This window comes from Leuresthes tenuis, unplaced genomic scaffold, assembly GCF_036924035.1.
Source record: "Leuresthes tenuis unplaced genomic scaffold, fLeuTen1.0.hap1 SCAF_16, whole genome shotgun sequence".
Classification (NCBI taxonomy): Eukaryota; Metazoa; Chordata; class Actinopteri; order Atheriniformes; family Atherinopsidae; genus Leuresthes; species Leuresthes tenuis.
This window is the reverse complement of record NW_027325370.1, coordinates 7,282,443-7,310,341: the sequence shown is the minus strand read 5'-3', so window position 1 is coordinate 7,310,341 and position 27,899 is coordinate 7,282,443. Positions and strand designations below refer to the sequence as shown.

General features: G+C 39.4%; 1 protein-coding gene across 3 annotated transcripts in view; it reads right to left on the bottom strand.

Moving 5' to 3' along the window:
• LOC140272432 (low-density lipoprotein receptor-related protein 1-like) overlaps positions 1-27,899 on the bottom strand; it is an 81,296-nt gene that overhangs the window by 42,066 nt on the left and 11,331 nt on the right. For all 3 annotated transcript variants that reach the window (XM_072367880.1, XM_072367882.1, XM_072367881.1), the window contains 10 exons: positions 26,750-26,890; positions 15,644-15,781; positions 9,404-9,523; positions 9,017-9,145; positions 8,492-8,752; positions 2,439-2,601; positions 1,772-1,994; positions 746-935; positions 467-610; positions 111-347 (listed from right to left, as the gene is read on the bottom strand). In XM_072367880.1, coding sequence (XP_072223981.1) covers positions 111-347; positions 467-610; positions 746-935; positions 1,772-1,994; positions 2,439-2,601; positions 8,492-8,752; positions 9,017-9,145; positions 9,404-9,523; positions 15,644-15,781; positions 26,750-26,890 — 1,746 coding nt within the window. The remainder of the gene's footprint in view (positions 1-110; positions 348-466; positions 611-745; positions 936-1,771; positions 1,995-2,438; positions 2,602-8,491; positions 8,753-9,016; positions 9,146-9,403; positions 9,524-15,643; positions 15,782-26,749; positions 26,891-27,899) is intronic.

Here is a 27,899-nt window from a genome sequence, read left to right as displayed (position 1 = left end):
ATAACTTTATGAAGATTTGAAAGAGCCTGAATTTACAAAGTTACAAAAAAATAGGTGATAAAAAAAAATGGCTTCCAAAATCATGTGCAAAGCTGAAGTTTCCTCCTTACCGTCCTTTAGAATGGTGTCTCTCTCTGTGCCATCTATCTTTTGTCGACCGATAATGTAGCTAGTGGCATCAGCAAAGTAGATGAATTCACTGGCGGCATGAAAATCCAGAGCTCGGGGGTTCATCAGGTTCTCAATGGGAATCATGTACTCATCAGGCACCTTAGCATTCATGTCCATTCCCCTAATGATTCCAGGACGACCCTTTCCATATACCAAGAATAACTCATGATCTGGTTCTGCAGAGACAAAAGATGAAACAGACATGGTTCATATATGAATGTCCTTACGTCTGGCAAGGCATTTGTCACCATTTCCACATGTCAGGTCAAAAGTTTTCCTTGGCCTTATTACTCACTCTTGCAGGATTTGCCATCGCTGCCGAGGGTGAACCCAGAGCGACAGCGGCAGGTACGGGTCTTGTGGCTATTGCTGAGCAGGCAAATGTCAGAGCAACCTCCAGCCTTTCCAAACTGATCCAGGGCACATGCGTGACTGCGTACTGAGGAGGAAAGGGAGAACACATTAAACTGCATGTACCGATACATGTGAAATGAGTATCAGTTCCTGCTACTGTTTGTTGCAGACAGAGATCAGACGTTAAACCGAAAGCCAAGCCATAAGACACGCTGCAAACCTTGAGGTTGGCGTCTCTGGTGGTACACATGCAGTGCAGCTCCCCGATCTAAACGAGTCACCACCTGAAAGTCAGAACTGTTGAAGCGATTCACTCGAATCACGCTGGTCTTGGGGTTGAGGTTGCCTTCATCTGAGTTTGTGGCATAGAGATAGTTCTCAAATACAGTCAGTCCATAGAGGTGCTCAATCTGTAACACGTGAACAAAAAATGACAGTGAAGCAGAAAACTTCAAATGTCTTATAGTAGGATACTAAAAACACTTACTCCAAGTTAAACAGCTCAGGCTGTGTGACTAATTGCGAGTTATTTTTGTGCACATTTTTATCTTGAACACTGCCTGACAAATACAACATACTGAAACTTTTACACAAACATTTTATCAGTACAAAAGAGTTTTTTTTTTTTAAAAGAAAGACAAGCACATAGACAGAGACAGAGAAAATGTTTGAACTTGGCACAGGCCAGCATAACTGCTGTACTTCCATCTGCTGTCAAACAGAGAGGGAGGTTTTACTTTCTCAAGGGTCCACTCTGTGCAGCTCTACCCTACTGTCAGAAAGATGCATGGTTTGGGATCATATTACTTCCCCCTATCGCTAAAACACAAACACCATCACCGCCCAGATTTCATCAAGTTCATTACTCCACTATAAGTTAAAGTCAAGTACTGCTAGGGCCAGACTAATAAGTTTAGAAAGGTGCTAGCCAAGAAAATAACTTTCAGTAATATCCTTCAAGGCAATAAAAACGCTTTGTCCCTGTAGAAGCATACTTTGTTCGTCTATATACACAGGAGACAACTGGAGAACAGAGCTGCTTCCAAAGATGATGACATTAAAATCGTTTTAAAAATACATGTTTTATGTGATGGACCGGTGGAGTAATACGCAAGAACTCTGCACAACTGCAATTCTGTAAAGTTCAAAACTGTTTAATAATGTTCTGAGCGCATCCGTTTGTCTACTTAGGCGTAACTAGGATATTTTTATTAAAAAAAACATCCAACCATTCCTAAAACCTCACCATCAGACTCTGGATGATGGTGTGTCGGTTTTTGCCCTCATAGTCAACCACTTCGATGTAGTTCAAGTAGGCGTCAGCCCAGTACACCAGTCGGTTAACCAGGTCCAGAGTGATACCGTGAGGGAAGACGATCTTACTGTCCACAAGCTTTGTACGGTTCTGACCGTCCATGTCGCAGCGCTCCACCCTTGGTGTAGACCCATAGTCTGTGAAGAACACTTTACTGTAGCAGAGGGGCAGGAGGGAGAGGATGGTAAATTAGAATTGAATTGGCAAGAAGAAATGATAGGATTGCAGAACTTGAATGACTGTCCTTTGACCTGAAGAGAAATTTTAACTTGACCATGTGCAATTTACCACAACTGAGCAATCTATGTTAGTCATTATGCTGAATTAAAATTATTTCCATGATAAGTCGGAAAAAAGAGAATTGATACTTTGGAAAAAAGGAACTGCACCAAGTGCCATCTTGTCAACATCAGGAAACAGAAACAGCCAACATTCAAGTTTTTATGTGGTATTCAAGCATTCGTCTAGGTTTCTGTCAGGAGGAAGTGTTCCAGTTTTTGCTTGGTCAGCACCTTCTCCGATTATAGGACAGCATTTTCCTCTCAAGCACTGCTTGAGCAGTAAGTCAAAGTCAACTACGGTGGGGTAAAATACAGACCCCATTGTTGGATCCAGTGCGATGCCTTTAGGGTTGTACAGCTCTTGGTCCAGCAGTGTCACACAAGTCTGGCCGTTCTTGTTGCAAACAAAAACGCGGTCGTCCACGTCATCAACAAAATAGAAGTTTCCAGTCAGCCAGTCTATAGCCATCTGCTCTACATCTGATAGAAGGAGATGAGGGAAGGGGAGAGACGAAAAGTGTACAAAATAGAATCGTTAAAAAATGTGATCATCTGAGCACAGTCATATAACTCTTGGGCAAATACCAGGATTATGTCAAAACCTCTTTTTTATGATGCTCTGATATTCTCCTTAAGACGACTCACTCCTTTTACACATAAAAATAAAGCACTGAATTAATGTACTCATATAACCTGCCAGGCTGTGTACTACCAGCACTTCACTTGTGTTTGATAAAGGCAGAGCATGGGGAAGGAAATTAAACATATAAAGTTACAGCATGAGAATGAGGTGAAGCCCTGCACTTTGTAAACTGAACACCAAGAAATGGACTTAATTAACAGGGCTTTCTTATAGAGAGACTTAAGATTTTGCCTCTGAGTGATTTTTACATATAGTATGGAAGACTTAATTATCTGAAATACTGAATGTTGCAGTTGACAATAACAGTTTAAGCTAAGTTTTATGATTACAAATAAAACTAGTAGACAGCAGTCACAAAGGAGACAACAGGAATGACAGAGTAGAGATCAGTTGCCCATGCTCCACTCTTCACCAAGTTTAATGAAGTACGACTTAGTAGTTTCTTTACGGATAAAAGAAATGTTAACCCATAAAAAAGTAAGAGACCTCACTTACAGTACAAGGCAAACATACAAAATGGTGACTAATCAAAGGAAAACACAACATCAAATATCTTGATACGGTAGGTAAATACAAAATGCCAGAACAGCTTTAGTATACCATGCAAAGATTTTTCAGCCAGTTGTGATCAACCAGAAGGATCAACAATTGATTCTTGTTGGTGATGGAGTGGTAGTTAGCACTGCCGCCTAACAGCAAAAAGGTTTCCAGTTCTTCTTAAATGTTTCTCCCACGCATGCTAAACTGACCTTAGGAATGAGTGTGAGAGAGCATGGTGAAAGAGAGTGCATCGTATAAGTTGGCCCTGTGATTGACTGGCAAGCTGGGGTAGGCTGAATAGGACGAGGTGGTATGGAAAATAGATGGATGATGGTGCCTCTTAAATATTCGAAGGCCCAAGGACCCTTCAGCATCTTCACGTTCATCAAATCTTTCCCCTTACACCCAATATATGGTGGGATAGAAACATAACATATGGAGTTCAGCCATCTTAGCGATCCACTTTATTGCAACCCCTAAAGCCCTTTAGCCAATTTAGTAATAGGAAGCATTGAAGTTGAAGATCATGGAAAGAGTGTTGTTTTAACAGCTGCCATTGCATGTCCTTTAAAAGCAAGCACTCACACACACAAAACCGAGGATAACTACTCAGACATACACTAATAAAGTAACCACATTGTGTCTTTCCTTGATGTTGAAATGCATGAAAGGGGTGTTGCTGACATAGAGCTGGCTGTCCAGAATAGTTGATCATTCACAAAAAAAAGGAAAGGAAAAAAAAAAGAAAAGTCTGCACTGGAACCTTCTACAATGCAGCTCAAAGTTACACAACAGAGCACAGCCACATCTGGGCTCAATTCAGAAACCTTCCACACCTCTTACCAAACATACCCAGAGCTTCAAAAATACAAGCGCTACGTGGGACTGAAAGAATGCTTGAAGTCACTATTCGTGTACAGTTAAGGAGAATATTTCTGGTGTCCTCAGTGTGTCTCCAAGCTGGACAAAATCTTTGAAAGTCAGCAACATGACAGATAACCTAAGCATTAAAACTAAGATTCTGGAAAATGAAAAAAAAAGTGTTGTGGAGTAAGAAGGGAGAGTGATATTCCCATTGGTATACACTTACTCCTCTAAAAGCTTACTCTATAGAAGTCCAGCTGGAAGCCTGGCTGAATAAGGAACTCATTAGATTTATATACAGAGCAAAGAGAAAGTTGTGCAACTGTGTAACTACTGCATTGTGCAACAAGTGTGGACCCCCCTATCCAGAGAGCCAACTGGTCTGTTGACGTCTTCCCTCATGCTGCTTCTGGTAAATGGAAACTTTGCTGGGAAACTGAATGAACCCATGCCTTTCTTCTCATCTAACCACCCTACCCTCATAACCCATTTTCTCTTCCTGCCCGTAACACCTACCTGTTCACACTACTCTGAGGAAACGTTTCACAAACTTAGGGTGTCTCACTATCAACAACAAATATGCCTTCCACCAAAGCAGCACTGATATTTACTCACAGGACCACAGAATATTTAGTTATTCAAACTAGTCACCCACCAGCACCTAAGCTCATAAGGAGAATTTAGGCTTTAATGCCATTTCCTTTTTTCGCAAGTCAGGGCAAGTATTTACATGTTAGTGTAAAGCAAATCTAGAAATACAACCAAAGGTTTACAGATTTTTGTACAGGAATTATAAAATACTTCCGATGTACAGATGTATTCTGAATTCTCAAAGACACAAGAAAAGAAAAGCAAGGAAGACTTAACAATGTACAAACGGATATGTTTAGATGTGCTGGTGCCTGCTGAGAGGTTCTGTGCAGAGGGTGTAGAGGATGGGACTGGAAGGCTCTGCTCCTTTTATCTTTCCAGTCAGAGAATCACATGCCGACAGAGCAGGCCACATCTGGAACCCTCATCTACTTATCTGCCCTGCTGTCTCAGGCTCTCTGAAGCAATAAATCATCATGTTTGTGCGAGCCCTGCTTAATACCCTGCACCTAACGCCAAGTCTGCTAAGCTTACTTTTACAAGTACACCGGAGCCCTGCTTGTTTTAAACACTGAGCACAGCAGGCAAAGAAACCATGTAGGCACCAATAATATGATAAGTTTATTGAAAGTTCACCCTCAAGCAGAGAAAAATGACATATCATGAAGGACATGATCTAATGGATCGTGTTTAACTAGATCTTTAGAGCAAACGCAGCTATCTTACAAACCAATGTATAGCCAAATGACTCAACTAACACCAGTGGAATTTGTGAAAGTTTATGAGCTCTTATGTCAAAATAATCTTATTGCATTATAACATAGTTGAAAAAACACAGCAGTAAATGTAATACGATGAGCAACTGAGACAGGTGTAACAACATAAATTTGACCGCACATTGGGGTAGTTAGAAATTGTGAAAAACATCCCGTCTCAATTTATTAAAGGTAGTCCTACTAAATATTAGATACATGTGTCTAAGGTATTTGGGTTAGTGTTGTCTCTCTGCAAGTTAAGAATGCTGTTAAACTAACGTAAGTGGACAGGATCTGAGACAGCCAGACAAATTCAGAGACCGCTCAGGCTGACATAACCCAACAGAGGAATGTAAATACCATCTGCATGACCACAAGCAGACACAAACACACACACACCCCTACAGAACCCTAAGGTACAACAAATCACTACCTTCTCTTTCTCCCTCTCATTTTATCATTCCTTTCAACTCCAATGAAGTCCTTCTTTCAGAGCCCCTCTCGCTTCCACGCCTCTGCCCACTCTACCCAACAGACCCCTTCGTCTACTGGAAATTACAGTATTTTCCTAATTCAGCAAATTTGTCTTCACTTTTATGTTGAGGTGCAAAGTGAGGAGTTTGAAGACAATCTCTTAATTCATACACTAGTGAGTGGAAATCCAGCTATTGTTCCTGACAATATTAGTGTCACGTTCTGTAATTGTATATTTGCTTCTTTCCCAGGCTCATTTACATGATGGTTGATAGGACACATGTTCATAGGCGTGTGAACTGGCCGCATTTCCACTTCCTTCAAAATGTATCTGCAGTTGTGATTTAGATGCATAAAAGTGTTTGATTCAGTGTTCTGCTCAATTGTCTTCAAAACCAAAGGTTCAAAACAGTGAGTGAACCAATAAGACTGAGGTGGGATATGAATTAGAAAAGTCTATCAATCAGCTTTAAAGACCCAATTTCAAGATGGCAGGGAACTCTGAGCTTTCCCATCTATCAGCAGTGTCAGCAGTTACACAACCCTTATTTGAAATGCACCTGAGCTGAGGAACTACTAATCATGTCACAGGGTCTACACCACACAATCAGCCTCTCTACTGTTTGTTCGCATGTCTGCCATTCCTGCCTGGGGCTAATTCTCAAGGGAAAGCTTCCCAAGTGCACGCACATTTGCACACGCGCACAAGCCCACGCCCTTTCTTTTTATGTTTTGACTACATTTCGGCCCTCATTCTGAGAGAGTAACAGATTTGTAAGCCCAGAGGATAAACACAAAGCTTGTCTAGTTTGTAATCAAAGATAAATCATGTCAGTATTATATGACTAAGTCTATAAAATTGAGGCAACATGCTGTGTATCTTGGCCCCTATGTGTGTGTCTGTGTTTGGGTGTTACCAATGAGAGCCTGTGTTAAGACGTTACCTCCACTGGCCAGATGTGTCAGTTGCCATTATTACTCAATACCCAAACATCGGTTATCAATTCACCACAACTTCTAGGACAAAATGTACTGTACTTGGGAAGACTTATACATGCTTAGAGGATTTTCCTGGAAAAAAATCATTTCAGATGCCATCCTATCAGAATCCAAGGATATGGAGACAGTGGAGCTAAAGAGATGGGCCACTTCATGCCAACTTGCTAAAACCTAATGGTTAAAGTCATTGATTTTAATCAAAAGAAAAAAAAAAGAAATCGTGTGAAAACTTCTATTACATGGAACCTTGTGAAAACACTGAGTTATCCCCTAAATATTCAGCCAATTATGAGTTTCGCGAGTCTGGCTTTTAAAAGCAAAAAAGTTACACATTTTAAATTCTTTGTGAGCTTCAACGACTGTTCATGTTTCACTGGATTGGTGAAAAAAATGTCATTTGTAATGAACATCTACAAAAGGATAATTTGAAACTTAGCAATTGTTGTTGATGGTCTTTATCATATTTTGAGGTAATTTGGAACTAAACTAAGTTTAGACAAAAGAAAAAGGGTTTCATACAAGGGTACTGGCCTTCAGGTAAATAAACCAGAGAACTTGTGTAATTAATAAAACAGCTCCACCACAAATTCTACATTTACAAAGCTTCTATATTTTCAGTTTTTGTTGACATAAGGTAAAAAACTGTATTTACAGTGAGTGGTGGTTGTGTATTCAAGGGCATTGTCCAACCTACCCTGATAACAATTCAAAATAGAGAAACAATGAACACCTAACATTTGTTTAGGTGGAAAAGTCATTAATAAGTCTACTTTACAACATTAGGCAACGTAAGTTTAGCTGTAAATTATCTTATCTTATCTTATCTTAAGGATTTTCAGCACAAATTTTATCCCAAACCAGTCAAAGTTGAGCTAAAGATTAGGATTAGAAAGAATTACAAAAATAAAATGCGAGTCCAAGTGCCAAACTTTATATACTAAGCACAGATGACGCATCCAATTCAACTCATGTATCAAAAGAAAAAAGGAAAAATATGTATTTCTAAGTTTCACGATAAGTATTCGCATTCAGAGGTCTGGTCATAAATCAAGCTGAAAAATAGGTTACTGTTTGACAGTTAAGAAATGTGCAAACTAATGCCTGCAGGCATGTTGGCACCCATTATGAATCTTATCACTGTAAATCAGTAACATATGCATTGCTTCAGTAGAGTAATTAGCGATGAGTCAGGGTGTGACTGTTCTTTACAAACAAGACTTTTAAAAATAAAGCTGTATTCTGTTTTTACCCTGGTATGAACAGCTATATTGTTGTACTGCTTCACAGAGCAAAGAAATGCAAAACTGACCATTTGATTGAAGTATGTGAATCTCAAAACAAGGTGAGCTCAAAACTGTACCTGGTAAGCTGAGTGCTGTTTCAGTTATTCTGTGTCACGAGCAGTTAACATTATTTTTTGTCAGATAAAAAAAATGGCTCCAGCTAAAACCACAACAGTTAAACAGACTTTTCTCTCATTTGTGACAATGAAACCACAACTTACGATGCAAGCTGAGAGTGATGTTTATGGTGCGGATGTTACTGACTGTCTTCAGGTCTTGGATGCTGGCGCACTTTAGCTGGGTGGCAGCAGGAGTGTCACCTACATCTATCCAGCAGACCGTCTCCTCGGCATAGATGAAATCCATAGCCATTGTTTGCTTGGTGGTGATGGAGGGGAGCCGGGACATGGAGCCACTTAGGAGGGTGCATCGGATATCATGGAGGTTAGCCATCAACAAAACAGGTGGACGATCCACCGGCTCTGGACAGGGGTAACAAGAGAGGAGTGGAGAGGGCGGGATGGAGGAAATGAGAAAGAGATGGTTTGAAGTAGGAGATGCAGACGAGTCAAAGGTCATACTCTCAATGCAAACTTGTGAAACAAATGGTTGCCTCAACATGCTGATGTGACCATCTTATATAAGCTATTCCCCACAAAGAGTAAAATCTTTCAACAACTTTTGGGCAACTTTTTGTTGGCCCAACATAAACTATAATCATCGGTTTGCTGCCTTTTTTAACACACCATTTTTGGCTTTGCAGGAGCGATTGTCCGGCTGCAGCAAGTAGCCCTCCACACAACCACAGGAGTAGGTTTCATTGGTGTTTCTGCATGTCTGACTGCATGTTCCGTACACACTGCACTCGTTGAAATCTGCCAGGCAAAAGACAAAAAGTTCATCATCAAAAATGAGGAGAGATTACATTCATCAAAATACTCCTATATAAGGTCACTTATTTGTGTGCAAGTGTATCCATATCCAACATTTTCAACAGTGTCTTCTCCAAAGCAAATAATCTGAAAGAAATTCCTCATCTTCTTTAAATGTTGCCGCATTCAAAAGAGAGTCTGAAGATTACTTTTAGATTTAGGTTGGCTAAACTAGAATGCGTTGGCCAAATCAACACCCACCTTTGCATGTCTTTCCATCTGCAGCGACCTCGTAACCATGTCTACAGTAGCACTGAGGCCCATCATGAGTCACTGCACAACGATGCTGGCACCCAAGAGAGGCACAGTCTGGTGCTTTTTCTGAACCAGGGAAAAACAGAGAACAGAGTTAAACACTGCAGATAGATGAAAACTGACACTGAGAGTGTGGCTGATTTACAGAGCCGTACTTTCACATACAATCCTAACTGATGTTACAGACAGAGTGGGGGTCATACACGTGCACGCACATGTAGTCATCTGTGCATGTAACAGAAGGGTTCATTTGAATGTGCACCCTTTAAAAGGGCTTCTTCTTTTCCAACCCCAGAGATTCCAAGGACACTTATTTTGGCAGGAAATGAAGGGGGGGGGGGGGGGTTACACATATCCTCTCATCATGGCCTCTAAAGGGTGTGCATGTGCATGCACAGATGTGTGTCAAAGCTAAGAGATAAATGGGTTCTGGTGTCTGTCATAAGCTATTTTAACACATGCATTGCATCCTGGAAATTTTCGAAGCAGTATCCGGGGTGGCTGCATTGTGAGAAAGCAAATGTGTGCATTTGCTTTGCTTTGGGCCGGACTCTCTGAAGACATCACTTTTTCAGCTCTCTGATATAGAGTATAGTGAAAGAGTTACTGTCGAGAATGTATGCTTCATATTTTCAAGATGTTTCGCTGAAGCCGTCTCTATCTTGACACTCATCTGACACTACAAAAGAATGCTACAGAGTAATCAGACACTGTCTGGATCAGACAAAACATTTATTATATGTGTGCACCACAAAAAACAGGCACACTGTCTGGGTTCTGCCTAAAAGTTCAATAAGAAGTGCACATGGCGGTAAATGGAAGCTCATTGAGCAAATCATGATATGAGGGTGGAGGGGCAGATTACACCAACCAACTTTTTACGGAGGCAAAATAGCTATGAGTCCATGTACATAGATAACACAGTTACTAAGAATAGAGAGCTGACAAATTGAAATTAACTGTTTTTATCCAAAGGTTTTTCAGCCATTCATACATTTGCACTTACAAAGTACTTAAGAGAACGAAGAACAAGAAGTTTTGCTAGTGGATCCTTTATGTGAACATATTTTCAGTTACAAATTTTAATCAAAAGATCTAAAAAAAAAAAAAGAATTTTGATACAATACAGATGTTTTTGTTTTTTTAAAAACAGGTAGATCAATGACAAATACTTGTGTTGTTCTGATAGGACTATCAGATTTCTTGTCTATACTTGTCTAAACTAAAATGATACATTTGTCATTTTTTTTCATCTTAATCCAGACTGTTAAAAAAGGTCTTTATCGAAATGTTTAAAGGGCTTTCAACTTAGAAATATTTCAGAAGTATTTTATTTTGAGTACGAGTATGAGTATCTTATTACATTGGCCTCATTTGAAAAGTAGGTTCTACGCAAAATTTGTTGTCGGGTCAAAGTTCCAAGGCTAAACAAATTTAAAAGAGCTAAACTTCACTCCAAACAGACCAAACTTGTTGAGAAACACTCATTTAATCATTTACTGAGTGGGAGCAAAGCATCACAAAACTTTCAGTAAAGTCCAAAAAGAAAGGAGGCTACCACCAACACAACAAAAAATGGTAATTGGTCATGGACACACTACGTATACAGTAGCTTGTGGCAGTGAGGCTGTGGCGAGCGGAGACTGGACCAGTGAAGGGCTCTTATTATATAAAGCCTGTTGCACTCTGGGCCATAATGACTCTTTTGTTGTAGCTCCACTGAAAGGAAGAGTCCCCCAGCTCACACTGTGGCCCATATCGAATCCATTCACCAAGCCTCACACTGTGAGAGACCACAGGCAACTGGAGAGCTAAAATACTCACAAAGTCCAGGGTCACTGTGTTCAATTTTATACTTCAGGGTATTGCTATGGGTGAATGATATGTCCAAGTGACAAGGATAAATATTTTAGACCCATACATAATTCTTAATGCATTTTAGTAGTACAAAATCCTATAATCAAGAATTATTATTACAATTAAAAGAACCACGTTTATATTTACATGACTTTTCACTTCTGAAAGACTTTGGTTGAGGTTGGAGTGAGCCTTTTGATGCATATCTATCATATGGAAAAATAATATTTAAAAAAGCATTGTAACCAATGTAACCAGATTGTATTACTTAGGAAAATTTTGATTAATTTATTTATTAATTTATTTATTTAATCTATTTTCTTTAAAAAGATAAACTGCTTTTCCCTGGAAAGAATTCAATTTGATTCAGGGATGAGAAACAGAAATTCCTTTGGCTTGGTCTAACATCAGTGAGCATTTTTTGTGGTGCAATAACGGGAAGAAAGCTAAAGTGAAAATAAGTAGTGGTACAAACAGAAAAGTAGAAAACAACATGACAGGAAAGTGGTAAGCAACAAGACAAACGAGGAAGGAGAGGCAGCAGGAGAAGCAAGCAGAGGTTTAAAAAAAATGCATGAAAGACAACAGATATAAGACAAATATAAGGTTAGAAAGTTCCAGCTCCAAGCAAACTAAAGCAACATGTCAGATGTCTGACCAAAGGTTAATGAACAAAGCAAACAAATCAGACACACACTGAGGGCCTCTAGTCCATTGATCCTGTTACTACATGCATGACAACCCTCAATTTCATCTACATATATTACTCTTACAAGCCAAACAGGTGGTAAAGGTTTGAGGCCATTTATTAAAAGGACCATTAAATACAGGATGACCATCACTTAAACACACTTAAATAGGCATCAAAGACTCAGAATAGCAGACTGATAATATGAAGCATGTGTGGTAAGAAGTGACAGCACAAGTTAGAACTACAACCCTCTGTGTTGTGTATTCTGACAGTCTGTCTGGAACTAGCTCTGGGTTTATAGTTGCCTCTTCACAATTCAACAGAAAAAGATGTCACTAGAATGGCTGTACATGTTCATAAAAGAATATACACAATAAATTAGGAAATAGGATGATGAAGCATAAGCAGAAAGAAAAAATTTGGAGAGAAAACTAAACAATTTTCTGACTAAAATTTTAACAGAAAGATTTCAATTTCTACCTCCACTTTTTGTAAGCTGAAACTTCAACTAAACACCCACTGTATAAACGGGCTATTCCAGCAAATTACATTTTAAAGTATATTTGCAGGACATTCCTACCTTTGTGCTCTCACCATCTAGAAACAAGTTTACACATGCCTTTATGCTGTTCGCGTCGCTGAAAGAAGCTGACTTTTTTTCCTACCAAGTGCCATCAAATTACTTAATTTCTTTTTCAAGTATCTGTATGTATTCTCCAAATAACTGAAGTATGTATTTAAACTTGCCTGCACTGTCACTCAGACCAATTTATTTCTACATGAGCTTTCAGTTTATTGGTGCCTGTACAAAATATTTCTGTCCACTGTGTATGGAAATACCTTTCATGTAATCAATTAGGATTCTGAGACCATATTTTACAGTATGAGCAATTCCAAATTATGTACTAAAACTTTGATGAAACGAAGCCCTTTAAGTTTGAAAGATCATCAAGCTCAATGTAAGTAAATTTACACACAATCTTGGACAATTCACCTGCCTATTTCTCTAAAACCGCTTTCCAATTTTGCAGTTTCACAGTTGCTTCTATCACATATATCACAGTAGTAGGTGGTATAATTAAACTGGGTTTTATTGTGTGTGTGTGTGTGTGTGTGTGTGCAGCAGAAAAGCTGTGTACAAGTGTAAATTTTGCAAGATTCATACTCAAAGATGGTAAAATAACCATTTGCAAACACACACAGGGCAGAAGCGCAAGTAATGAGCAAACAGAGTCTAGCTTAGTGACAAACAGTAGCAGCATGCTGCCCAGATGCCTAAAATGAAACTTGCACAAATCACAAATCCACAACACACACTGGCACAAAAGATTCCCAAACATACATGCAGTTTTTAACGGCTGACTAAAAAAGGCTTTCTTTGTCATTATAAGTTAGAAAGTACAAAAAAAGTTCAACACTCAAGTGTCTTAAATACAATAATTAATAAAGACTGACAATAAAAGAGGATCTTATCAAGAAAAACACCTCTTATAACTGCAGCCAGTTACGCAACTTAGGTTAAGACTGAATGGTGAATGAGGACGATAATGCGGTCTTTGTACAGACGCTCAAGTACCTTATGATTCTCATAGGTTTCTCAATCCACAGCCAGTTACATATGGAATGCATTAGAAGAAATGCAATGAAAGTTTATAAAAAAAAAACTGCATATAGCCAATAAAATAATCAAGGTTACCTGTGACATATCAATGAAACAAGAAAGAAAGCTCTCAAGAGCATTCCCATGACATGATTTTTTTTTATTTTATTTATTTATTTTTTTATATTCTTAGGGATGCAGAAATTAAGTTGTACTGCTAATTCCTGACTGATATAATCTTCTTTTTTTTTTTAAACAAAAACAGTGGCTCGTAATAACAAAGAAAAGAAATTATCTATACAAATAAACTGACATTTTTCTAAAAAAAAATGTATAACGTAGCGTTACCTTTTAAGGGCTTTGACATTATTGTGACATTATTTGACCAGATTGGCAGCATTCACCCAATCATCACTACACCCCCTGCATCCACCTGTGCCTGCAGTTATCATTCCTATATATAAAGAATGCTACTTAATCCCAAGCTTCGCCACACACTGTGAAAAATGAAAAATCAGAGGAAACTTTTTTCAGCCAAATCAAATTCATGCTCAGCCTACTATGCTACACTCCCCTCTCTAACTACTCTTGTCAACAACTTTGGCAGAATTACTTCAGCAAACTGACTGACAAAGTGTGCTTTCAGACATCAGTGGCCAGGTATACCTGCACAACCCAGCAGTTTGTACAAGCAAACACAAGGATGCTTGTGAAACGTTGCCCTGAAACAAGGTGGGCTCACAAACAGCAATGCCAAACGTTCTGGATACACTGGTCATGTGTTTGGAAGTGGTGTAATGGGTGTGTTTGGGTTTATGTGCAAGAATGCGCCCGTGTGAGTGCATCTTTGTGTGCACATGACAGCGCTTGCAGGCACTAACAGACACGTGAACATTTAAGGGTGTTTTTTAAGTCTAGTGTTTGCTGACCACTGCCCCTTACTGGAAACAGCTGGACCCCGTGTCCTCAGGGCCAGGCAGTGCATGTTGTGACTTGATGACTTCATCATTGTGTTGCGTAAACAGATTGTCTGGCAGTGATGACCACTGTGCAACAACCCTTGCACCTACTCTTTATTAGACCCATAGCAGTTCTTCACTCCTGGTCTGAACTAAATAAACATTCATGTTTAACTAATTCACTTCCATTCCATATCATTGACAGACTTATTTATACAAAGGATGGTCCAATAAGAACACCCTTTTCCATGGGAATGCTGTAATCAGGAGAGGACAAATAAAAAGTGGAGACGCTTTGGGTTTGGTCTCAGATTAAACAGAGGAGATAAACCAATCCAAGATTAGAGCCATTGTTTGAGAACTTGGTAGACCTACTCTTCTTTTAGGACTTAGCTCAACTTTGTGAAAGAAAAATATTCTGTTTAAGAGATCTGTTTTCCCAGAAAAGGATAACAAAACTGAAAGAGAGAGACAGTCACAGGGCTGTGTACAGCAGACATTTAAAGCATACATGTCCCAGATGTGAGATGATGCAGCTATAAACCAGGCAGAACTTCAGACAGCTACAACTGTGGGCTGCCGGGCTGAGTACTGAGGCAATACCCTGAAGGCAGCCAACATTGCTCTTTTGTCAGCTGCAACAAAGAAGGTACAGACCCAATATTTCTTTATCTTTCATTCTTGTGTGGTCTCTAATTAATACTAGGAGATTTGATGGGATTCTTCCGCAGCTGCTACTCATTATTCTAGCAGGGACTGGGGAAACATCCTCTTGGCTGAGCTGATAGATAAATGAATTACTTTTTTCAGAAAGAGATATTCCATTGTAATTCCACAAGCCAGAGCAGACCAGCTCATTAAACAGCCAAATACATGGATAGAGAATTGATAGAGATTAAAGTTCAAGGTAGAAAAAGAAGGAGATTGTCATTTTCTTTACATCTACAGGTGGCAGGTAAATTCTGGACAACAACACAGAGCAACACACTCAGATTGACAGAGACAGAGAAAACATAAATGCTATCTGTATCCAGAGTGTGTTTTGTCAAAAGAGTAATTTTGGATTATTTTTCTTTTACCTCTGCAGTGAGGCCCTTCATCCCAGCCATCAGAACAATCAGGGACTCCATCACACATTTTGCTCAAATGGATGCACACATCGGGATCCAGACACCCATGTTCATTGACAGGACACTGGTTCGCCCTGTTGTGTGAGCCTGAAAAAACAAGCAAAACACTTGTAAGTCAACATAACAGTACAAAGCAGAGTCAAACATCAACAAACAACTATGCAACACAGTAAAAATAATTTGTAATTATAATATGTACATTTTAGATCATATACTTAAGAGTATGGAAGCTTTACTGTGGACCCCTTAGCTTTACCCTTAGAGATCAAGAGGGGAAAGCATCCAAAAGAGCAGAACAATTTGAGTTTGATATCTTTATTCAAATTTTATCACACCACCTTGACAGTTATTTAATCAAGTAGTCTCTTTGAGATAAAGATCCTGTACTCAAACAGAGCAGTGTACTGAAGAAGAAACAAAATAGGGATGAGATACACCCAAAGAACATTTCTTTTGTTGCGCTGTCCTCTGCCCTTTTCTCAGAGCCTGTTGAGCCTGTTTTTTTTTTTTGTTTTTTTTTAAATCACCAATGCGTTAAGCACCGAGGATTTGAAAAAACAACAGTCTGCATACATCCTTCTAATGTCATTTTCATACAACGCCAAAAAAAATGCTGTTTTTAAACTGTGGAACAAAGAAACAAAAAGATTTCTGCCCTAAAATGGAAGATAAAACTACAGTTGACTGCACCAAGGCTTGTGTGGGTGTATTACTTTTTGACACATGAGAAATTAAATGTTTGTCTGGTTGTGTCAGAGACATTGAGCCAAATATCATGCATTGGTTCAACAAATGTGCACACTTGCAACCACCACATACACCTTTAATTCTGTGAAATCTCAAACAGAGCATTGGTAAATGGTCTGCACTTGTGATCATTTTGCAGACACTGAGGGTACATTATTTGAATTGAACACCAACAGGAGATTTTTTTTTGTCTTTGCAATGTCAAATCAGAAAATAAGGGAGATCCAGTCTCTTTGCTTCCCTCCCTCCCACTCTTTCTCTCTCCTCTCAGCCCACACTGCAGAGCAAACAGTTTGCCTTGGCTGTTTTTCTTCTTCTTCCTTGTCCTCCTCCTCTTTTTCTCTTTTTCCCCCCTTTCTAACATCTGCTGACCCATTTTAGAAAAACACTCGAAGCAGAGAAAATAAAGTTCACCTCCTTTACAGGAAATGATCTGTAGAGTTCTGCGGGTTATGTTGGGAGCTAGAAAAGGTTTTGAAAAGCTGGGGTCTGAAGCAGGTTTGCTCAGGCTGCATATATTCAAATACCTCTCATATATGTAAATACTCTAGTCTGTGAATAATATGCAGCTAATGAAGCCAAAATACAGTTCAAATATATTGGGCCTTGTGTTATTCTTTGACTGTTAAGTCTTGTAAGAATATTTCGTGGAATAAAAATATAAGTTTGAACAATTCAAGTAGGAGTTTAAAGAAAAGTGAGAATATATCTTTCTTAATATAAAAAAAGAAACAATCCACAATGATACTGCAAAACAGTGCAGATATTCATAAAAACTTACATCACAGAAAGGAACATATGCCTGCGTGTCAATGAACCCTACGGAAAACCACAAGAATTTCCTCTGAGTTTTCTCTATCCATGCAAGAGATTAGTAACCACACACTGAACATAGAATTTAACTCCGTTAAAACAAGTGCCTTAAATTGACACAAGCATCCAAAATGATCCCACCACAGCAGCCTGTGCGGAAAATGTGCCACATTGGAACAGAGAATTAGCTTCTAATACATCTGGCTTATGGAGAGGGAGAGTAGTTTTCCCATCTGGGGGATGCTAGCATATTAGCAGGCCTCCTACAGCCTGAGCCTCTAAGCCGGCCTGATTTACATTCAATAAATTGCCAGCATGGGGATTTCTACATAAACTGCAGTACCAAGAATAAACTGCCGTGTACACTGGAAATGAAAACCCTACTAAGGATTTGGCATCCATCAACAGTTTTCAGGGAAGTATAAAATAGACAAATCACAGTGAAAGTCATTTAAAAGAAAAGCCACAGTAAAAGTTTTACGTCTTTCCAACTATGCATTGAGTAAGCCAATTTTACAAAATATGATGTGTTGAGAACTGAGTGTTTTGATGGTGCATTCCTTTTACAATCAACCAAGAATCCCTTTCCCACTCCCACTAGTGTCTAAGACATCAAAAAGATCCAGAATATCAAGCTGACATTACCACAACGAGCTCTGCTACAACACATTACTACATTTCTATATGCCAGGCCGCAAACAGAGCAACTTTTTAAAAACCAAATGCAACAAATACAGCACTGCACATAAGTCACAAAGAGCAAGAAGAGTTCTACAACAGAGCAATACTATCCATCCATCTGTCCATTTTCTATACCCACTTAATCCAATTTATTTGCAGGGAGGAGCCTATCCCAGCTGTCAGTGGCTGTCAGTGAGAGGCAGAGTACTCTCTGGATGGGTCGCCAACCCATCACAAGGCCACACAGAGACAAACGAGACAAACAACCATGCACGCTCAGATATTTGGATATTTTCATTAAAATATGCTGGGTTTTTTTCAGATCATTTTACATATTATGCAGAAATCTTTGCTGTAATTGGTGTTCTTTCTGTAAGACAAAACAAAGTGGGCCTAGCACTGAGTCTACTACAAGTTTATTTGGAGAGATCCCATTCTGGTTTGGAGAACCCTGTACTGATACAGTGACGCTGTGACCAACGAAGCGCTTTCAGTGACAAATTCCATGTCCTGTAATGTTGGAAATGTTTTTATCTTAAATTCCATTTTCTCATCGCATTTCTCATCCATTTTCTCATCAAAGAGGTGAAGCAGTTGAAACATTATGTGGCTCTCTCTCTCTCTCGCCATCTAACTGCTACTCTCAGATGGTTGTGATTTAGTGTTGTCTCCAATGAATTGCAAAGCAGTTACAGCAAGACGTATGTGCAATATTCTAACAGCTGGAATCCAGAACTGCATGCTTGTCAAAAACGGGGGGTGGGGGTGGGGGGTGGGGGGGGGGGGGGTGACTTTGTTGTTCTGAGCTACAAAATCATTAGTCAAGTCAAGGTTATGAATATAGTACAATTAACATGACTGAGGTTAATCAAGGTGCTGCATCACACTGATATCCCTTCATACTGCAGGCTAAACAATAACAGCGATATTTTGACAACAGAAAAAAAATCCTAAAGCAAATGGCTGCACAGTTGTGATTTTCATACTGACCTGACCTGGAGACGAAAACAAGAAATTAGATAACTTGGATTATGTTTAGTTTTAAGAGGGTATACTTTTCACAGTTGCGGTTCTAAGAGGTTGGCTGATATAAAGTTGTGACTCGCGAGTCAAGGGCCCTTTTCACTCAGACTTTAACCTCTCATAGAATGCTTATTTTAAGTTTATAAGAGGCAGAGAAACAAACTTTAGTGAACAGCTCTAAGTCTTCCAGAGAACCCTTAGGTTTTGGAAAGCTTTTCTGAACTAAACCTTTGGTCATAAAAGGTTCAACAGAAAATACTTCCAAAAACTGAATCCACCTTACAATTTAGCTGTATTGCCTTGCTGTTTTTCTCACATTACTGCTTTTAGTTACAAGTGAATCTTTGCTAACAACTTATCAAAAGAAAAAAAAAGCCACAGTTAAGATCTTTGTGCAAGACAAAATATAAGATTGATCTAATCTCATTTTTAATCACTTACTTCTACAGCTGACACAGAAAGTTGTTGTGACTCACGTGCGTGGTCCAGTCAGAGCCAGCCATCACAAACATGATAATGATGTCCTGACCTGAACAGAACTATATGCATATAGTCTGTTATAATCCCAGTCACTTAGTAGTAACAGGAAGTAAAAAAGATTCATTCGTGATTTACTGAACCTTACTGAACCCCGCCAAACTTAAAACTTGGTCAACAGATATGTAATATCTTGATGATGCTTCATATGAAATGACAAATTATCTTCCTTTGCCATCAAATGGGAAGTTTTTGCTTTTTCGGATAAAAGTTAGAGAACTAAAAGTTCTATAAATATGGCGCACATTATTTGACAAAATTACCATTCAAGAGACCTAAAGACAATCTCTGTGAGATGAAGTCGGCAAAACTTCTATCACAGAGAAAGTTGGAAGCAGCAGATTGTCTTGAATGCTTTTGCTTCAATACATGTAAACTGGGACAAAGACTGGGATAAGCTGAGTGACTATGGCATTCTTGGAAAGAGCTGCATGTTGTGCCATTTTGGATGTCTTGGGGTCAGTGACTATTCAAAATTTATAAACCATAGATCTTAGTGCACAACATTGTACAGAAAATCCTATTACATCAAAGGGTCTGTGGCGTGAAATATGACTAAGTGCAAAAACAATATGACACACTATTTCCCCTGAGCACAGTGTCACAGCTTCAGGTGATGGATCCCTTCCTGTGTCACCTTCAAATATTGAGTGAAGTCAAGCCTAGCACATGAGTTCCAGAAAGTCTGTCTGATGGACACCAGGCATCAGAAGTTGGCGACAGCCTCTCCTTATGTGTGCTTCCCTCCAACACCTCAAGTTCTAGATCCGACCATCCCCCACCCTTCAGTGCTTGTAGTTATGTAATGACCTTAAATTTAGAGCCCCTGTTGATCTTTTGTCCTGAGCATAAAAGCCTGCGTTTCTTCCTGCTCTTCGCTTCCAAGGCAGCCCCTGAGTGACTCTCATGAAGTCTGCTGTCAGCTCAAATTAATATGTTGTGCCGGGTGACAGGCAGGCCTGTCCACCAACAGACTCTCCACTGTGGAATCACACTTTCTATCAGACTGCGCAACAAGCACATGGCAGTGCCAGATCTCTAATAAAAGAAGCAGCACAGTGTGCTCACTGGTAGAAGGCTGGTCTGTTAGTTTTCTGCTCGACAATGGATAATAAATAACCTTATAAACAATAATAGTACAATCAATGAAAATTGTGATAAACCAGCAAAAAACATGTCAAACCAGTGCAGGCATAAGAATTGGCTGCAAAAAAAGTCTCTGTTTTCCTGTAAAGAATGATGGCACATTTCAAAGCCTCCTGTAGCAATAACTGCTTTCTCTGCTGTCAAAAAAAGTATATTCAAGAGGGCTATCATTCTGCCATAAAATAAATAAACACAATCTGTGCAACAAAATCATCCAAAGAAAGGTTAATTTGGCAATTTCAAGCAAAAACATGTTATTCACACATGTAACACAGACTTTGACTGCCAATTGATTTCAACTATAGCCACAAGTAATGAAACAGTTATGCAGACTATTTCAGATTTTTCCTTGTATATAAACTTTATCAGATAACCACTATTCAACTAAATCCACAGTTTTAAGAAACTGCAAATACTTTATAGCCACCTTTCAGGTTGGAGAGGACCTCTATTTATAACTGAATTCTATCTGCAAATCAGCAAACTAAACTAAATAAATCTGTGTGACCAAAAGTCTGAACATTCAGTCTATTAAATGCGTTCCCATGGTCTAATACAAAACGGTATTCAGCTTTAAACAAAATCAAACTTGTAAAATCAAAGAGAGCACAATAAATAAGTGACCTCTGCATGCAGAAATGAAGACTCAAGATGAGACATAAGGAAGAGGAACACAAGGTGCTTGAGTCTTGCTTTTCTGTGTGTGGGAGAAGACAAAGTGACGCAGGAAAGAAAGAAAGTTTGAGAGAAGGAGACAGGGTGTGGAGGAGACAGAGGAGAAGGGGAAGTGGTGCCTGCATGGCGTGAGAAAGCCCTGTGTTCGCGGCCTGTTGATAGGCTGGTGAAGCTGAGGAAGGCTCAGGGCCAGAGACCAGAGGGATTTACGGGGCTTTGCTCCTTCCTCTGTCGAAGCAGTGTGTGAGCCACTGCCACTACAGACCCTCTTGCCCCTGCCTGGTGCCCCCTGCAGCTATTGCTACATGACTGATGGCAGACTATGAAAAAGACCCCACCACCACCTGCATTACTGTAAAAGGTTCTCTCTATAGAAATAGATCAGTCTAACAAAGTCATTTCCATTTTCCTCCTCAGTCTAAATGCTAATCTGGTCATTTTCTCCTTTACAAAGACATTTCTGTAGATTTGCCCCCATCCCATCTCACCAGCTCAGCAGTCGGCTCTATTTGGTTGTCTTGGAGAGGCTGCTGAGGCATGACTGTCAGACAGGGCAGGAAAAAGGACCAAGTTGGCAACTGTCCAGAGGGGCCTCAAGGGCAAGCGATGGACAGATAGCCGTGTTGTGAGGACCATGGCCGCCTGCAGCTGAATGGACATGATAACTCAATCTTCCTATCTGACCTCATTACCAGCTGAGCTCCAGCACATGGCATGGACCGACATGGACTAGCGTGTGTGGGCAAAGGAATATCTTATAACTACCAGAGTATCACGCCACTACTATTGCTGACAAACTCTTTGATAGAGTTAGTAAAATGTTCGAAAATATTCCTTGAACATGAAAAACTAATAATTAGGACTATGTGGCTGGTCTTAAAGGTCAAGATTTGGCTATGGTTGCATTAAGCATCTTAAATCACTCCAAGCCAGGGTTTCAATATGAAACTGCATTCCAAGGAATATCCCCTCAAAATTACTTTCTAGCATCAACACTGAAAACAAATCAATGTGTGTGTATGTCTATGTATGTGAAACCTACTTTTGGCAGTGGAGACAACTTACATAACGACTTGACAACATGAGTACAGGGAGTAGCTTGTTATTTACAAGTGTTAACTACTTTCAGATATCAGTGGATTTTCTGTCCCTGAATAGATGTTGAGAACACTGCCAGTGGAAAGAAAGAGCATATTTGCATGACTGAGATACATCCAACCCTCTGCTTTTCAGCCTGTATGTGGACATTTTAATGCTAAATCACGGCTAAAAAGTTTAACAAAGAATTAGGCACAGACAATTGTTGCATAAAGTTCTTGATGTTGAAAGGGATTCCTTCGTGGCAAGCCCCACTCAAGATGGAGAAAGTGCTTACATGCAAGGCTCATTTAAACATCTGTTCCCATTTGCTGGCCCAACCACAATGAATGTGGTTCATGCAAGAATCATAATTGCAGCCAGACCTGACATACAAACAGAAGGAGTTTGTATTTTTCACAGTGACTGCTCCAAGGGACAGGTATGAAATTAAATCAAAGTTGTGACACAGCAATGTCCTAAAAAAACAGTCACCTTGTGTTTTGCTTTTATCAGAACGGTGAAATGGGATGGATATGCAAGAAACAAAAGTCAGTTAAAAACTTTGCACCTGTCATCATTGATTTAAAAGCAACACCAGTTTGTTTGCATGTCTTGGGTGTATATTATACATCCAACACGATGCTGATGCTGACCATGTCCGGTATACACGCATGGATGCAAAATCTAGTTACTGACTAGATGTCGTGGACAGTGTGAGAAAGTGTTCGACATTATCTGGCACTTCTGTATGGAAGATCATTGTACATGCAAGTGTAGCCAAATTCACTGCACAGACGTTTTTAAGTCATCTATTGGTGATTTTTCTCGATGATGCTGCAGTTACAAATCCAGGATTTCATTACAGCAGAGGGGCGGTTTGGTAATACTTTAAGCGACCTCGAGTTGACACGTTATCTTAATGGGCTCATTTTTAATTCCAATCTCTGACACATTAAATCTTTAAACAAAAGGAACAGAAAAATGTGTGAATGATGCTTTATTGGTAATTCAGCTGAATTAATATGGACTTTAATGTTTTTACAAAAAGGCAGAACTTTGGTGCATGAGCAGAGCTCCTGGGCCTTTTGGAGTCCAGTTGAGCATACAGAGATGATTCAAACCCCAACTGCATTATCTGGGTGCATAAGCTAGCTTTTGAGAAGCTTAGTTTTTTGTTTATATTCATTTTTAAAGACAGGTTTTGGGCAGATTAAAACAATGATTTATTTTTTCTAGTGTCATAGTAACGTGCAAAATGTGATAAAACAAAGCAAATAAATGAGCAAATAAATTCCTACCAGAAGAGTACAGTCAGTCACTTCCTGGGCCCTATACTTGTATATTATTGAGGGAAAATAGCTTGTCTGAACCTACTTGAAGCTATGCAAGGATGAGTCATGGGAAGTGGGTGCAGTCTCTCAGAGAGGATGACAGAGTCACAACTGCAAAGGGGAATTTGTAGATGCAAGTTGCTGGTGGCTATTTGAGTGTGTAAAGTGGGCAAAGAGATGTTTGGCAATCTGGTCACCAATCAGACAAAACCTAAATACTTAATTTAAGTTAACAACTCATACAGATCCATGTGTAAAAATCCCAAATCACACCTGAACCATAGATAAATATGCAACATACAAAACAGGTTCACAGACAAAAGATACTTACATATTACACTGACAGATGAGCCTCCCGTGAGATGCAGCGTAATAACCCAGCTACTGGGGTGCAAGTCTGTCTTTAGCTCCTCAACATAATTACAGCCTCAGTGAATTGTTTGGAAACGACAGGCAATTAGACCTTATGATACTGTGGAGGACACTTACTTCTAGCATGGAGAGCTACTGGTGGTGCAGATCAAAGATCCCCACCAGACGAAGGCACACATTGACAACATCCGCCACATTGAAAGCGAGGGAATTCATGATCATCATAAACAAAACAGGTGGCGTTTACGAAACAACAGAACTGGAGATTTAGCCAAATTAGCTTGTTATTCCTCTATAACACTTGAGCTTGAGGGAGTATGGAATGCTACAAGCAGATGCTTAATTGCACTCTTCAAAAGCGCAAGCTTTTCAAATGATGTACAATTTTCAAACAAAAACAAAGCTCCATATTGGCAGAGCCATAGTCTTTGATAAACAGGATGGACACATTGTTGATCAACCCCACACTAGGACAGGTTTGTGAAAAAGCAGCCAGGAGAGGGAGAAAGCAAAAGAGTAGGAATGTTTTTTTTGTCTTCCAAAATCATTGCATACCCTATTTTTTCCCAAACTACATCTGTAGATGGTATTTAAGTTGAACCGGAGGTGATGTTGTAATTACAGTAGCAGGCACACCTCCATTTCCCATGAGCATTACCGCACAGGTACCTGCGAAGCAGAGACATGCTGAAACAAAAAGCCAATGGAATAGAGGAATTATCTAGGAAGATTTGATTGTCATAAACACGGTGTGAATGTATATGCATTTGTAAACTTTGAAGATGTTTAAAATGAGCAGCTGGCGAACAGGTGAGATCTTAAACCTTCCAAAGGAGAAACACTGCATCAAACCAAAACTTTTTCAGCTTATGCCGATATCACTCTTGACTCAAAATGTACTTTTCTATGTGAGAGCAAACTTGTTACCGTAACAGCATGCAGGCCGGATTGCCTCACATGATGCTTTCCACAAGTGAAGTAACTTGGCCAGTGACCTTCAAATTGTTTCACCCCATGAATGGAAAAAACAGCATAAAGGAAAAAAGAGACTTTCCCATTCCTGAGTTATAAGAGGATGTTGAATAACCTCCAGAGTATAACTTTACTCAAAACTCTCCTGTCACCTTTTATGCAGGCCCAGGTGCATTTAAATACTGGCTTTATCTGCGGCCCTCCATTCTAAACACTACTCAGATTTAACAGATGGATCAACTTAACGACTACGGATAAAATCACAGTCTGGCTGCCTTTATTTTGATACTTAAAAGGCGCATTGCCTTCCGCTATGCTTATCAGACTGCAAATGCATGACGCACTGTACAAATAGAAAGTGAATTCATAGCACAAACAGATATTCTGAAAACAACATGAAAACTAACACGGATGGAGAAGAAGTGGCTTAACTTTAGGTAAAATGACAGGTTGGGAAATGGGTAATTGAGCAGAACATATATTGATGTTCTGGTGAAACACTGCTCTACATTTTTCTGTGCAGCAGATGAATCGCACCATTGTCTGTGTCACTAAATTACATAAGTGCTATGGAAAACTCACTCACTTCAATTGCTTAGCCTAAAAGGGCACAAATTGAATGACCACAGCTTGCTTGAATGAATTAGGTGTGACATACTTGGATAAAATCGCTCAAATTCTGTGACTGCCTGTGATTGGTGTTATTCATATAACTAAACTGATTCATTTCTTCCCTTCTAAAAGAACAAAAAAAAATCTGAATTTCCTTCACGCATCATAAGGACAGAGATTGGTACTTTGGGATAAATTCTTTTTTATAAAATCTATGCGAATGAAAAAGATCTTTGAGAAGATAAAAACAATAGATGGGGGAATATTTTTTTGTTCAGCTTCACAATCAAAAAAGTATCTGGCAGATCATTTTCAGACCATAAAATCCAAATTAGATACCTAATACACAAAATAATGATCAGATAACCTAACCACGTAATGACAGCTTTCTCCCTGTCTATACAGTGACCACAGAAACATCATACATCCTCAACTATCTCAGATATTTTTTTCAATCCAAAATTCCATGTGTTAATACTTGACTGTGTTTTACCCACAATAACAAGTCCCTTAACGTTGGGTGTCAGCTGCTTGTCCTTGCGTGCCAGGCTATGGTGAAAGTGCTGTGGTATGACAGATGCAAGGTGTGGCACAAAACAAACTATTAGTGCCTGCGTATGAACAGAGGGAAGGCTTTTACCAGCGAGAGTTTATTGGACTGAGAAGTTGACAGATGCGAGTGACTGGGACAAGCTTCTCAGGGACTGTGCAGAGTCCAAACAAGAGCAGACACATCCCTGAGCATCCAGACTAAATACAGCTGCTTAATAAGAGGCATAATTCAGCAGAGCAGTGTTCTTTGTAGAAAGGGCAAAACTTGCATCCTTACTTGGGCCCAAATCAAACTCTCTGAACGGTATACTGTTTAAAAGGAAGTCATTTGTAGAGACAACCCTGTGACAAAACGACGTGTAATAAAAATGCCAATTATGTGAAAAGGTTAATCATTGACTGAGTAACAGTGATAATAACACACATCACCCCGATCAACTCGAAAAGACAATAAAAGCTGAGGAGACAAGCCTGTTTAGAGAGCTTTAGCAGTTAATTATGTGAGCATACTTACAGATATCTGGTGATTCGTCTGAACCATCTGGACAGTCCTTCTCCCCATCGCAGCGCCAACCTTTGGAAATACAGGTCACCTGGTCTTTACACACAAACTGCTTAGGGTTGCAAGTCTTGGGTGGACCATTAGGTTTGGGAGCTGAAAAAGAAAGCAGATAAGAAGCTAGTATCATATCTTCAAGAAAAAAAAACAAAAAACGAATGTATATCTTAATTACGTTCTTAATTGCGTGAACAGATTTTTCTGATATGTGTTCTTAATTCTTTTTTGTGTCAAAGCAGAATCTGCTAAGAAAATCTAAAATTCCAAGCAGCATGGCTTTCTTATCTCAGCAGGGCTAAGCAACATGTGAAGGTCAACGTAAGTTTAATGACAGTTTTGTTTCAAAGGACTCACAGGCATATTCAATTAAAAACAAAATCCTCTACAGGTTTACAACCAACAGTGGTACCTTGTATTTCATGGTTTATTTGTTGTTTCCCCCCTTTTTAAGAACATTTTTTTTTTCTCATTAATCTTAAGGTGTTTTTCCAATTCACACCACAGAGGCTCTTTCATGTTTCAAAGCTAAGACATAACTGGGCATTCAATCTCCATCTAATCCATAGGAAACTGCAGTGCATGGTAGCTCTGGGCAGCAAGTCAACACAGATTGTTGAGGTGTACCACAGGCTAGCAGCACTACAGTGTTGCTCATGACTCCTCAAATGTTCGACAGTGCTAACATGTTTGAACTTTCAAAAACCTGGGTCAAACAGAGCTCTACCCTCACAGCGTGGCATCAGTGTGTCAGCAGACTGAGCATAGGACAGACCGAATCTGTCCTATGCTCCCCTCTGAGACATGAACTGTTTTCTATTAATCTCATGAGGGCTGACAATGCAAGTGTTTCTCAGCTTTTCTGAGTAACAAATTGCAACTACAAGCTTGCAGACCACATTTTACAACATAACATTTACTTATCACTTTCAATTTGATATAAGTCTGAACTGCCATAGTCACATTAACAGAGTCAAGGACTGTAGGGTATGGTCTTAATTTGGAATTTGACCTGCATTTCAAAAGAACTGCATCAATTGCATCACTGAATAAAATACAGAGTTGTGCAAACTTTCCTGCTCTGTGGAGTTCACCAGCATCATCGGCT